The following is a 13,688-nucleotide window of genomic DNA, read 5'->3' on the forward strand; positions in this document are numbered from 1 at the left end:
TTGACCAGTTATTTACACCACTTGTCTTGGTTGATGTGATACATTTGTCGTCAACCAACTGGAAAAAAATGCCGCGAAAAAAACCTTTCAGTAACAAACAAAAAAAGAAACAATTGCAGGACAAACGGGATAAGAAACGCCAATTTGGCCTTGGTATGTTTTGAGGGATAGCCGCTAATAAACAAGCCATTTGCTCGACAGCTGTCAAATTTCTTTTTGAAAATTTACTTTGTCATACAGAGGAGGCAAACAAGTCCTCAAACGATGGCAATTCCGCAGATACAGAAGGAGAAGGAGAATCAGAGATTGGTGAAATAAAATCGCCAGACATCGACAAGACTGTCAAATTTCACAATCAACCTGTTCGTTTACTTGACGGACACAGGAAACATGATCCGAACAGGTAACGTACATAGTCTTGAATATTCCTCCTTGCAAATAATCCCCTGAGGCATTTTCCCTAGATGAGTTGTATTATACATTTTTAATAACTTCATCGCATACACATATAAATAAGCTTTATTGATTCTTCAATTTGAAAGCCAATATCTTAAGTTCTAATTTTTTTTTCGGAAGTCGTTGTTGTGAAATGTGTACGAAATTTCAATTAAACTCGCAATATACATGTGCATGTATTTATTTTTTGCATTAAACTTTAAATGGGCTAATAATAAGTTCCATCTCACACAGAAGAAAAGTTTCACAGTATGGGATATTAGTTGCAGTCAAATTGTCATTTGAATTTTGTACCGACAAATGGAAAGAAAAGTAAAGCCTTGGAATAGGTTTGATAGTCGAAAAAGTCGTAAAAATAACGGAATAAACAAAAAAACTGCACGACTCTGAGAAATGAGGGGTTTTTTATTGTACTTTTTTATTTATTTTATTTTATTTAATTTTATGTATTTACAATACATTTTATTACTTACAAACACTGACAAAAATTAGACAAACAGAAAATGAAACAAAAAGGGCTTTACGGTACTTGACAGACGACAGACACCTAAATAGAAAGCTATTATTAAATGATATTATGATTGTTGTACTTGCTGTTCTCATACTCTTCTACACATCAGTGAAAGTTTAAATGTGATATATACATGCTGACACATTGTTCTACTCTAGGTATCGTCTGCAGTTTGATCGTGAATCTAAGTCTGAAATTGAAGCAAGAAAAAAGGCAGCTCAAGAACCCCTTCAATTTGTAGCACAGGTTTGGAATCTACTTCTTCGTATAATCAATGTTTACACAACCTTAAAAAAAACACTCAAAATCTTTTAGGATCTACCAATAATTATTAATGATTCCAGAAAACTATCCTGGAAGATGAAGATCTCGTTAAAAATTTGAAGCTCTTCATTGCATAAACTAATTGGGGTGACTTGAAAATGAAGACCCCAAGACCCTGAACACTCGAAAACTTGAAAACGAAGAAAGTAACCCAAAACCCTCAATTTGGCTAACCCTAGGCATAAAGTTGGTTTTTTGGGGCTAGGGTTAGCCAATTTGAGGGTTTTAGGTTACTTAATTTGTTTTTGAGTTTTTGGGGCTTAGGGTTTTAGGGTCTTAAGGACGGTGCCTACTAATTAAAGATATTTTTGCCCTGGTGTGTGACTATGCTGGAAATGTAGATCTTAACAAGTGTTATTGAAATCCAAAACGAAAATTGGGGGTAACAACGCATTTTTAAAAGATAATTCATGAATAATACAGTCAACTCTCTCATAGCGACCACTTCTCGTAAGCGACCACCTCCCGTAAGCGACCACTTCGTAAACAACCGTTTTGTCTCTCAGTTAAATACTGTTCCCAGAGCTCTCTCGTAAGCGACCACCACTCAAATTTCTAAAGCGACCGCGACCACTTTTTAGGCCAGAAATTTGACATATTCTTTTGTTTTCTGTTTCTGGTAAGTGACCACCCAACATAATCATATATGATCATTAGTGAATCACTTCTCAGAAGTTACAAAAGTTCAATTTTTAATGACGCTACCCCGGACTGCTGACAGATAATAACAGTTTACATTAATTGTTACAGTGATCTGTCCCAAAATGATATACTGTCAGTACAAAGTTTCATCAGAAGAATGCATAGATTGCCCAGGCGCTATTCAATGTGAAATATGCCAGTGCTTTCAATCTTTTCTTTAAGCCATGGAATAGAAATGTCATTGTCTCCGTAGAAAATGTAACTGCAGGGAATTTCCAGTCCATAACCTGCTCCTCGATTTACACGTTTTCCTGTTATAATGGTCTTTCCATTGTTTGTCCTTCGTTTCAAGAATTTGCTAACATACTGAGACATATGTAATGGTATGTGGCCGACAATTTCGTCTTCTTTTGATACGGTGTTGGGATGTTCGGCTTCAGTAAAATTTCTTGACAGCGGCCTCACTACTGCAACTGCATTTCCATCTTTTTCATTCAGTGGCTCAAGTTTCAGTCTACGTTGCTCACCAATTTCGGGAACCCATGTTGTTTCATCCTTGTAGACATGATAACCTCGTATGAATGAATGAACCGTGATGATTGAAAAATTCTTTTTCTCCATGTCGACTTCAAACGGAGCGAATCGATGCTGAATGATCAGCAAATGACGTAGATTTTCAGTTCTGTTACAGCACGTGTTACACGTTGGTTGCGTGGTGGGTGTTCAAGATTGATTGGCATCTGCACTTTGTATCCTTAACGCGTGAGATAAAGATAAAATACTCGTGGGAATTTCCCACATTTGTACATGCACGTGTGCTCAACAGGGTTAAAGATGAGGAACTGTGTTAAATGCTCAAGTCTTACGAATTATATTTGTCTGAAGTGTGCAAAACCTGTCTGTAACAAGTCTAAAGCATGTTCATCCCCTGCTGATGAAGACAGCCTAGGCTGGAAAGCTGGTGTATCGGTGGCTTATTGCGTTTCTTGTTCTGACGTGCCGACCCCGAAGGTAGCCAAGCAAGCAAGAATCCCAGTTAAGGACAGCAAACCAGTTACAAAGAAATTCACAGCGAAGAAGCCACCAATGCCCCCACAAGCTAATGATTGTCAAAGGAAATGTCTTTCCCTAAAAGAAAAAATAGAAGTCATCCGGAAATCTAACGAGGGTAACAGCACGAGAAAGTTAGCGAAAATATTTGATTGCGGGAAAACACAGATTGTCAAAATCCTGAAGCAGAAAGCTAAGATTCTCGAATCGTGGAACTCTAATGAAGGAGCTCAATCTCAAAAGAGATTGAATGTTGAAAAGTATGGCGAAATCAATGGTTTGTTGTGGAAATGGTATACCAGAGCAAGAGAGTCAAATATCCCTGTTGATGGCCCCATGCTGGTCGAAGAAGCACGAATCATAGCTGAGAGAATTGGAGATGACACATTTAAAGGAACAAGTGGTTGGCTAGACAAGTGGAAAAAGAGACATAACATCGGCCAAATGAACATTGCTGGGGAAGAGGGAGATGTAAGCCAAGAGACGATAGACAGCTGGAATGAAAGATTGAAAGAGCTAACTAGGGGCTACTCACCGAGGGATATATGGAATGAGGACGAAACTGGCTGTTTTTGGAAGGCGACGCCTCAGAAATCGCTCTCTCAAAAGGGGAAACGCTGTAGGGGCGGCAAGAATGCGAAGCAACGAATAACTGCTGCATTCTTTGTGAATGCAGCGGGCGACAAAGAGGCCCTTATTGTGATAGGAAGTAGCAGACGACCGCGCTGCTTCGCACGTTTGGCAAATCCATCATACCCCTGCGGTGCCCAGTACTTCAGCAACGAGAAGGCGTGGATGAGAACCGAGATAATGGTTACTATCCTTACCAGGTTGAACAACCGTCTGAAAAGAGAGGAAAGGCATATTATCCTTTTCTTAGACAATGCACCATGTCATCCACCCTCGCTGACAGACATGTTCTCCAACATTAAAGTGGCCTTTCTACCGAAGAACACCACATCGCGCATGCAGCCTCTGGATGCAGGTATAATCAAGGTGTGGAAGATCTACTACAAACGGAAGTTGCTGCGGCATATCGTTAGTCAAGTTGACGGAGAACACTCTGCCAGCGAGATAGTAAAGTCTGTGAACCTCCTAATGGCCATGCAATGGATCGTAAATGCGTGGGACGAAGTCAAGTGCGAGGTAATCAGTAAGTGTTTCAGACATGTTGGAATGTACCCCTCAGCCTTGGATTTGGATGAAGATGACGATAACCCGTTTGCCGGCGAGGAGTTACTAGACCTTGAAGCCCTGGTGCAGAAGATGTCTAAGAAAGGTATTGACGCTGCACCCTATGCTGCCTTCGACGATGATGCGGACGCCTATTACTCCTTAGATCCCGCCGACCCTGACTGGAGGGAGACCCTACGAGATGAGGTTATCACTACTCACTCAAACAGCAACAAGACGGAAATAGCAACTGATTCCGACAGTGATGATAGCAGTGACGATGCTCCCTTACCAATCCCAGCGGTGCAAACAGTTAAAGGAGCACTTGATCTCGTGCGTCAGATCGCTGAGTTTGCAGATTATCGAAGTTGCGAGGAGTTGTCCACTGCAGTCACGAAAGTGTCTGATATTCTTGTTGACATGAGGCTTAAGTCACAGAAGCAATCGAGCATTCTAGATTTTGTGGATAAGCGGTCGAATGCGACCGAGTAATGTAAATACATTATCAAGATTTCAAGTATATGCATCCCATGTTTGACGTTGTTTTCCTAGGTTTTGTTCGGTTTAAATTTCAGGTGATTTTCATTAACGTGAGACACATTGACAAGTACAGTGTACACTCCACTCTACCTTTCCCGAAACTTGTTGCATGTGAAAAAAATCAAATAAATTAGTTTCTATTTGCCTAATTTTAGCTGATTAGGTAATTTGTTTATGTAATTAATTGATCAATCCAGTGTTACACTTATTTTGTTGATCTTTCCCGTAAGCGACCACCTCCCGTAAGCGACCACTTTGTCGTGCACCAAGGGTGGTCGCTTACGAGAGAGTTGACTGTATTTGTAAAATACAAAGCAATGTATGGCGTTCTTTTTCAAATTGAAGCTTGATTATGTCTCAAAAATGCATGGTTACCCCCAATTTTCTTTTTGGATACCAAGAGTACTTACTAAGATCTACTCTCTCTGGATAGTTTTAAACCGCGCAAAAATATCCCTGTTTTACTAAGCGTCACTGATAGGAAATCTGAGTATCTCGAGATGCGCAGAAAGTATGCAATAACAATAGTAGGCACAGTCCTTAAAGTCTCCATTTTCAAGACACCCAACTAATTGCATGGATCATAATTTGGGGATCTATTGAAGACCTTGACTAGGCCACATGTATGGCCCTGTAAATGCTGGTACATTTTTAATTTTTTCCTTATGGAATGACCACACAGAGCACTAACAAAATGCTGATGCCAACCTTAAATTTTTAGATGCTTATACAAATTCTTGGCTTCGTTTTTGAATTTATGAATTAAAGATTTTCACAAGCTGGAGCATGGATGTCTAGTATCCTGGATGTTGCTAACTAGTTTGCTTTTGGTTTCTTGCTAATTGAGACCAAGAAAGCATTTCTTGAAAGTGCCGAGACCCGAGACGAAGGGGAAGTGTGAAACTTTGCCAATGTTTTGTTTTCTTGGGTCTTGAAAACATGGTTCAAGCTCACTACTTCATGTAAAGCAGATCTTAATTTCTTGGTTATTGCTGTTCGGGCCGAAAGCACTTTCCAAATTTTTGAGAAAAGGACCACAGTCTCCTTAAAGCCCCTTTATTATTCTGAGAAAGTGCTTGCGAAGCTGTAAGGCCTTGTTTTCAAAACTATATATCATTTCACCCAAATCTACTGTATTATAAGATGATTTGATCTGATCCAACACATGTCAGGAGATCTTGACTCTGATTAAATGTGTGGATATAACCAGCTTTGGTAAGTATATCTCTTTATCCTTTCTAGGAAAGTCTTGAGGTGAGCTTAGAAACCACATATAATCCTGGATCAGGTAAATAAAGCTTTACAACAGCGTCATAAAACATAGTTAATGGAGCGTGACTTGTTAGAGCTATCCTCCATTTGTCACGTTATTTCGTAAACAACACAAACGAGACATGAATGGACTCCTATATTCTAACAATTTGAACTAACTTCCTTTATCCTTGTCTTTAACACTGTCTGCTTACAGTTATATCCTTCATCTGGATTGGTGAAAAGCAACAACTATTCTCATTCATGTCGCGTTGAGTGCTACACAAGTTGTTTGTATTACTATTAGTCTATTAAGATGGTACGTTAGTCACCATTGGTTTAGTCCTAGACATTTGTCTCAGTATGAAAGGTCTAGTTAAGTCCAAAGTATCACTCTGTGAGCTCTTTAGTTTACTGTAAGGAGTACCTTTACTGTTTACGAATTTTATTCCCATCCTCCCTCAATTTGGAGGTTTTGTTGAGGTCAAATCCAATCAATTTTGGTTCACCTCATGGTACACACTTCGGTTTAAGTCTCACAGCGACTTCCCCAAGCTTCGGTGTTTTTCATGCTGTGCCATTTTAAGCTCTCTATCTGCCTTTGTTCTTGTCCGACCCAGCACATGCCAGCGGAGTTGGCTTGCAGTGCTGGGGAGATAAGGAGGCTTAAGCTATTTTTTACCGCCTGTACTCTTTCCATTATAGCACGATAGTGCTGCCATGGAGAATTAGGCCTGTATATAATTATTTGGCTTTTACTGGCCTACAACTTGTCCGATCCGGCACGGTTTGCCTCGTGCGTCGAGGAGATAAGTTCAGGCTTTTTAGTCACACCACGGAAGTCTTCTGTCACGCCTATCATGGAGCAGTGTCGCCCCCTTTTACGCCAACATTGTCTCTTACGTTTTGTTATTGTAGTGTGTTTAAATTAACCCATGGGAACTGCCACATCAATTAATATTGCAAAAAAAAAGAGGTATATGTCCATTGGGCTTGACTAGAACTGATTAACTTATGATTGTAAAATTTGATCTGTTTATTGTGGAGCCAATTTGACAGTCATGAGTTTGAATCCTATTAGATTCAGTCTCATTAAAGTACCCCTGTGATAAAAAAAATCACTTCCTACTTTCTTCAGATTTTGGACGTGTGTTTGCTTAACACCTGACTGGCAAAATTTTGAGCTTTGATTTTTATCCAAAAGCTGTTTACGTTTTGGGTGTAAGTTTTGGATTTCACGGTCCGCCATTACTCACTTTCAAAACTGACCAATTGGACCTCAGAGGGTTAACGTTGGATCCAGGAAAAAGTGACATCAAGGGCTCACTAGCTTAAAATCTCAGCTTTTGAATGAAGAATTGATGTTTTGGTCACAGGGGCACTTTAAAGCATTATAATAATAATTCTTTCAGACGGCTTAATTAATTAAGCTGCTTGCTTTACTGTGATGATCATTTTAACTTAAAAGGATATTTTTAGTGTTGGATATGCCAAAGCGACCTCCATGGAGTTATAGTATGAGCAAGGAACAAGTAGAAAGATCAGAGCAAGAGATGTTTGATAACTTTTTGGACAAGATATACAATGAATGCAAGCTTTCAGATCTCAGTTACTTTGAGCGTAACTTGGAGGTAATACAGCTTTGTTATTGCAATTTATAATTATGAAGCAGTTTGAAGTAAACTCTCTAGTATGGACAAGAAAATATAAATCTCTGTGTTTTAAAGTTGTATATATAATGCGCATTTGAACATTTTTACGGAAAATTGCACACTATAAATGCATTATTATTGTTAACGAGGATTCAAAGACTATAGACAACTGTTACAGCTACATTCTTTTTATTTTATCAAGCTGTGGGCAAATTCTTTTTCTTTATAGGTTTAGCTCTGCAAATACAGGATCACAACAGAATGAAAACTGCAAGGAAATCACTATTCAACTTCTTTTTTTGTCAAAATATCACCTTTTTTGAACTCAATCAGTAAAAGACTTGTCTGAATAACTGCTGAAAATTTGACCAAAATTGGACAAAAAAGCCAAAATCCAATAAGTCATTAAATGATTTTTACATAGTTACACACTTCAACAATTTAGTTACATGATGTTTGGAAATTTGTCAACTGGCTTCAATTACATCAGTCTACAGATGAAGTGCTACCTGGTATCAAACAAATTGATTTGTTTGTGTCAATTTGCAGACGTGGAGACAGCTGTGGAGAGTTTTAGAAGTGGCTGACATTGTTGTGCTTATCACAGACATACGTCATCCTGTAAGTTACACAATATTGGTTAATTAGTTATACCAAAACTTTATTTTGTGGTCACTTGCTCCATTAAGAATTTTTCTTTACTTTCCCCCTTTTTTCATTAAGAACTTAAGGGACAAAGGGAGTGGTTTTGATTCTTATTTGAAAATCTTTTCATTCAGTATAAAAGTACTGTCACATGTAGTTTGTTTCCATTAATCCATTGACCCCTAAAGTGGCCCCATTTGACAAGTAAAAATGGTCTGGTGTTAGATAGAGTAAAATCTTTTAGGGATATCTCTCTCTCCTAGGGGTCATGTGGCTAAATTTAATTTACTAGGCAAAGTTAAATTGCAAGCCAATGCGGTCAGTGGTCTCTTCCTCAAGTGTACATGATCTGTGGGGTGACCACAGGGGCCTTTTGCTTATCTTGTGACTTATGTTGCGTCTTATGGGGGAGTCAGGATGGTTTGGTGGTCATCAACCTTACCTACCACCTCTTTGACCCGGGTTCAACTCTGGCTCCGGTCGTATGTGGGCTGAGTTTCGGTCGATCTCAATCTGACTCCAAGGGTTTTTCTCCGGGTACTCCCGTTTTCCTCCCTCCTCAAAATCGACTCCCGGCCTATTCCATCAGGCTGTGGTGCTGTGCTCCGAGGTCATACATGGGTCGTGTTCAGGGGCCGAGCGCCTAGCTGGCAGCACAGCTCCTTCGGTCGGACCTCATTGAGCTGTGCCCTTAGCAGTTCAGTCTCCGACTGCGAGAAAGGGCAATTAGCAGGTAAGATATTATTATTATTATTATGCCGGCATGTTTGAGCTGATCTTTGCAGATTTGTTACTTAAGCAAATCTTTGCGGATAGAGAACATACCGGTAGTTTTTGAGTGGTGGAGAGGTTGTTAACTCACTACCTCCTAAGGTGGCCTCTACTGACAGTTGAATAACAATCATCTGGCGTTAGACAGAGTAAAATCTATTACGTCTCACTCCTAGGAGTGAATGGGTTAAAGTGGACTATAATGTGCCTTTTGATTACAATTCATAATATTTGACATCACTTTTTCCTATTCAGGTTCTCCATTTTCCTCCAACTCTTTACAATCATGTTGTGCAGGACTTGAAAAAGAAAATAGTGCTTGTTTTAAACAAGGTAGCTGAAATAATCCTTTAAGATGCCTACACCAAATGCTATAATAGCAGCAAATTAATATTATAATTATAATTTTATATCATGTGTCAATTAGCATATTTCTTTTCAATTTTACACATGCCATTAGTATACGTAGGGCTAATTAACCCAAACTGGTGAATTAAATTATTTTAATACTCTGCCACCATTGTCCCCTTAGTTTTACTCTATCTAGTGATATGACAATCCAGCCATAACAACAACAGTAATAATTATAATTAATTATTAATATTATAATGATCATGGTGCCGATGATAATGATGATGATAACATACTTAGGAGAACAACAATGTTGACATTCAAACATAGCAATAACAGTTGTTACATTGAAGAAATTATTAATTATTATAATAATTATAATAATATGTTTGCTTTAAGGTATTATTTGGCAAGATTAAGTGAACATATTATCTGGGTGATGTATTTCAGCTGGACAACAGAACAAAATAAGAAACTGAAGCAAAGAGTGTTTTCTGATACTGAAATATTTATCCAAGAGAGTTGTGTGCAGACATTACATCACAGGAACCATGTTGGTAAATTTTTAAAGCAAAGAAATACCATGGTCTTGTTGGTGTTCAAAAGTCATCTTGTGGGAGAAAAACTCTATTCGTATTCAAGTTTCAGGGAAAGTCCAACAACTAATCACTTAGTGTTAAATAGACTGAGTAACACTGCTCTGTTAACAGAGTTCCTAATGTATGATACACAAAGTAATGATGTTTGATGTGAATTTTCTTCAGATAGATCTTGTAGCTCCAGAGTTGGTGACTGCTTGGAAACATTATTTCATATCCAAGTTTGAGCAACTCAATGTTGTGTGTTTTACATCATTTCCTAAAGATGAAGCCGAGCGTACAAAAGATCCTAGCAAAGGTAAGGTGGCTTCATTATTGTGCAGGGATATTGTCTTTTGTGTGTAAAGGTGAAAACACTGGAATTGTAACAGTTATAACTATTGTTTTATTCTACTCACTACTTTGAATCTGGTTGTCTGAGAACCTTGCATTTATTCTGGGAATATTAGGCAGAATGACCGATTAGGGAATAATCTGCTATCTGATAAGTCGCTAATGTGCAGGAAACATGTGCACGCCACTATGCATTGTGTAATTTAATTGGCCAAGGGTGCCAAAGTTGTCATGATTTCAAGTGATACTTTTGTATACTTCTAAAATTTCATCCTTGGCTTAATCCAGTTACCTCAAAATCGATTATTCCAGATATCACAAAAACCTCATACATTCCTTGTTCATAAAGTCAGTAATGTTTGTCCTTCTTGCTTATAGTCATGTGAACTGCAGGTCATATATACTTCACATTCATTCATTCATTCATTCAGATGTTTTATTGGCTCAGATGGTACAGTAGAACAGCGCGGCGCAGTCGCACGGTTATACGGGTGCGAGTCCCGTTAAAGGCTTCCTTTTTTTTGTTCAGGCTTCCGTTGCGTCGGCATGAGTTGCTTTCAACTGCAATGATCATTCTCAGTTACCCGGTATAGTCAGGAGTCCCGCCGCTAGCTCAATGTTACGTTTTGTTTGTTGTTTTTCTTTTTTTGGTGACCATGCTTGTACCGTATTTTAAACTGAAGGAAAGGAATCTATGTTCATTGAACCAGGACGTTACAAGTCGATAATTTCGATAGTCGATAAAAGTCGATCGTTGTCGATCAAATTCGATACTAATCAATCGACAAATATCGGATGTCGATAAAAGTCGATCACACAATTTTTTGTGATTATCGACTTTGATCGACTTTGATCGATTTCAATCGACAAGTATCGGAAATACAAAAAAAAAAAAAGGGTTTATGGCGGGAGACGAGGCTACAGTTGCCAAGCACAGTTTAATGAAGCAGGATTGGCTATGCCAAGACTTTATTTTACCGATTTACATTTATTTATTGATTTACGGTTTTTTATTCAACTTTATTGCCGTACGGATTTACTTTAAAGCTGTTTACATTTTCGTGGGCGATTGAAAAATGTGTCAGCATTTTTGACGATAAACTCGATATTCAGTTTGAAAATCTTGTGATTATCGACTTTTATCGACAAATTAAACTTGTCGATTGACAATTATCGACAAATATCGAGTATTATCGACTTATCGACTACGCTTTCGATGATCGACTTTGATCGACTTGTTACGTCCTGATTGAACATTCCGCTGTAAAGTCCTGTGAAAACCAAAGATTTCCAATTTTGTGGAGAAGACGGTTGCATGCGCCTATCTATGTGATGCGGTCTTTGAAAACGGCTCATGAATGACATTTATAGCATTAAATGTTAAAAGGGTGTGCGATATATGGTCTTGACTCTGTGATGACATGATTGGTTTTTCCACCCATTTGTCCATTGACCCTTGCCTGTTTCTGTTGCAGTTTTGTCTAAGCGCCGTCGTCGAAAAAGATGTTTCTTTCCTGTTGGTCCTCGGAATCTTCTTGCAGCTTGTGAAAGCTTATGGGGCGATAAAAGTACGTTGCAACACTCAGTGCGTTCATAGATAGTGTGGCATCAAGGGCCCGAAGCTGTAAAACTCGCACTGACAGCGATGTTTTATTAATTTGGGGGGGGGGGGGGGGGAGGGGAGGGGAGGGAGTATGAATCGTAGATGAACAAGTAAATTCCGTTTAAGGTGTAATTCTCCAACGTCGCTCCTTCCCAGTCCTACCCTGCGAGCAGAGCCTCCTTTTGTATTTTTCTTTACTGAGGAGGAGAAAAGTAGGCTCTGCCCGAATCGCGTCAACTCTTTGAAGCCGCCGCAGCCCGAACTTCTGGACTAGTCAATCTTTTCTCTCGTCAAACTGGTTTTTCCAGTGCGAGCGTCCATTGAGTGACAAAACCGATGGTTATAATTGAGCCCGCTGGCATGAAAAACCAAGATGGCCGCGAGATCTGGCATATTAGGCTTGGGTTCGAGACTGTATCCTGGCAACATGCAGCGCATATTCAAAAAAGATCTTACTCGATTCATGCAGAGCCTTTCTCGAGAACGCCAAAATCGAGCAAGCAAAAGAAAGGCTCTGCTAGCAGGGTGTCCCAGTCCCTAATTGCGGCAATTAAAGACACCAAGGACGCAGACGCAATCGAGCGCAGTTTTATTCACACCTGCGAGTAAGGACACAAAGCTCCAAATTTGTGATTGTCTCTTTTAGCGCGATTCTCTGTTCCATTCACATTAGGAAATTTGAGAAACACTAAGGTGCAAATGCACGCGCATTACCTGTGTATGAAAATGTAAATTTTGCTTTTTTGTGCCTGTATCTGAGCGTGTCTTTCATTTACAGTTCTTTTTCTTAGATTCACACTTAACAATTGCGTAGATTGAAGCCTGAAAATTTCAGGGTTTCAACGGGGTTTGAACCCGTGACCTTGCGATACCGGTGCGACTCTCTAACCAGCTGAGCTATGAAGCCACTGACGTTGAGCGTCGCACCGGTATCGCGAGGTTATGGGTCAAACCCCGTTGAAGTCCTGAAATTTCCAGGCTTCTCTACGCATGCGCAAATTGCATTCATAACTGCGAGGATCGTAGCTTCTCTTGATTTCATATCCGCAGTTCAATATATGATTCATCATCATTCATTGGAAACTTACGTTGAATTTTTTTTATATCGGCTTATCAAAATTACTTCTTGTTTTCCTTGACTGATATCAGTTGATCTCAGCTGCTGGCATAGGAAACTTAGTGAGCAAGAAAAAGGAGAGGAAGAAGGGATTCTCTATGATGATTATGGAAGTTCCGAAGAATCTGAAGGTAATGTTATGTCTTAATGGAATGACAACAGGCATGGTTTTGTGGTATGTCAATTATTAAGATAACGGGACTGACGACGTGAGATCAAGGACGATTAACATTTGATCGGAACTGTTCGTGAGATCATGACTTATTCCACTTGTTACGGCCTTTTGGAGAGTACATTAGGTTTGAATAAGCCTCCCTTCCTACTTTTTTTTTTCTTTGGAGCGTCTGACCTCCTTGCTCCGTAATAATGCGCCCGCTCGGAGCGCCGTTCTTTAAGCCGGTTGACTTTCAAGATCCTCACAGGAATCTTTCCAGCCAATCACAGCCCTTTTTGTTAATTAATAAGTACCCTGTGTAAGGAATAACCACTCATGCGCAGTAATGTAGCAGTTCTCGTAACCTGCTATTGTTTGGTATTGTAAGCAGCTTCTATTGTTTTAAATTAAAGTCTAAGTCATTGTTTTAATTGTTTAGTGTTTTGTTTTTTGGCTTGGGTGTCGAGCCGAGCTGCTATATTAGCTTGATTCGTAGAAACGCAGTAATTAGAGCGG

General features: G+C 39.3%; 1 protein-coding gene across 1 annotated transcript in view; it reads left to right on the forward strand.

Moving 5' to 3' along the window:
* The first annotated feature begins 7 nt into the window (after positions 1 to 7).
* The window catches only part of LOC137993460 (guanine nucleotide-binding protein-like 1), a 22,160-nt gene continuing 8,479 nt past the window's right edge, over positions 8 to 13,688 (forward strand). Inside the window, exons 1-10 of the mRNA XM_068839316.1 lie at positions 8 to 153; positions 241 to 403; positions 1,126 to 1,213; positions 5,939 to 5,984; positions 7,427 to 7,578; positions 8,149 to 8,220; positions 9,271 to 9,348; positions 10,131 to 10,263; positions 11,774 to 11,866; positions 13,051 to 13,149. Of these exons, the coding sequence (XP_068695417.1) occupies positions 69 to 153; positions 241 to 403; positions 1,126 to 1,213; positions 5,939 to 5,984; positions 7,427 to 7,578; positions 8,149 to 8,220; positions 9,271 to 9,348; positions 10,131 to 10,263; positions 11,774 to 11,866; positions 13,051 to 13,149 (1,009 nt within the window). The 5' untranslated portion in view covers positions 8 to 68. The remainder of the gene's footprint in view (positions 154 to 240; positions 404 to 1,125; positions 1,214 to 5,938; positions 5,985 to 7,426; positions 7,579 to 8,148; positions 8,221 to 9,270; positions 9,349 to 10,130; positions 10,264 to 11,773; positions 11,867 to 13,050; positions 13,150 to 13,688) is intronic.

Source organism: Montipora foliosa, chromosome 2 (assembly GCF_036669935.1).
Source record: "Montipora foliosa isolate CH-2021 chromosome 2, ASM3666993v2, whole genome shotgun sequence".
NCBI classification, from domain to species: domain Eukaryota; kingdom Metazoa; phylum Cnidaria; class Anthozoa; order Scleractinia; family Acroporidae; genus Montipora; species Montipora foliosa.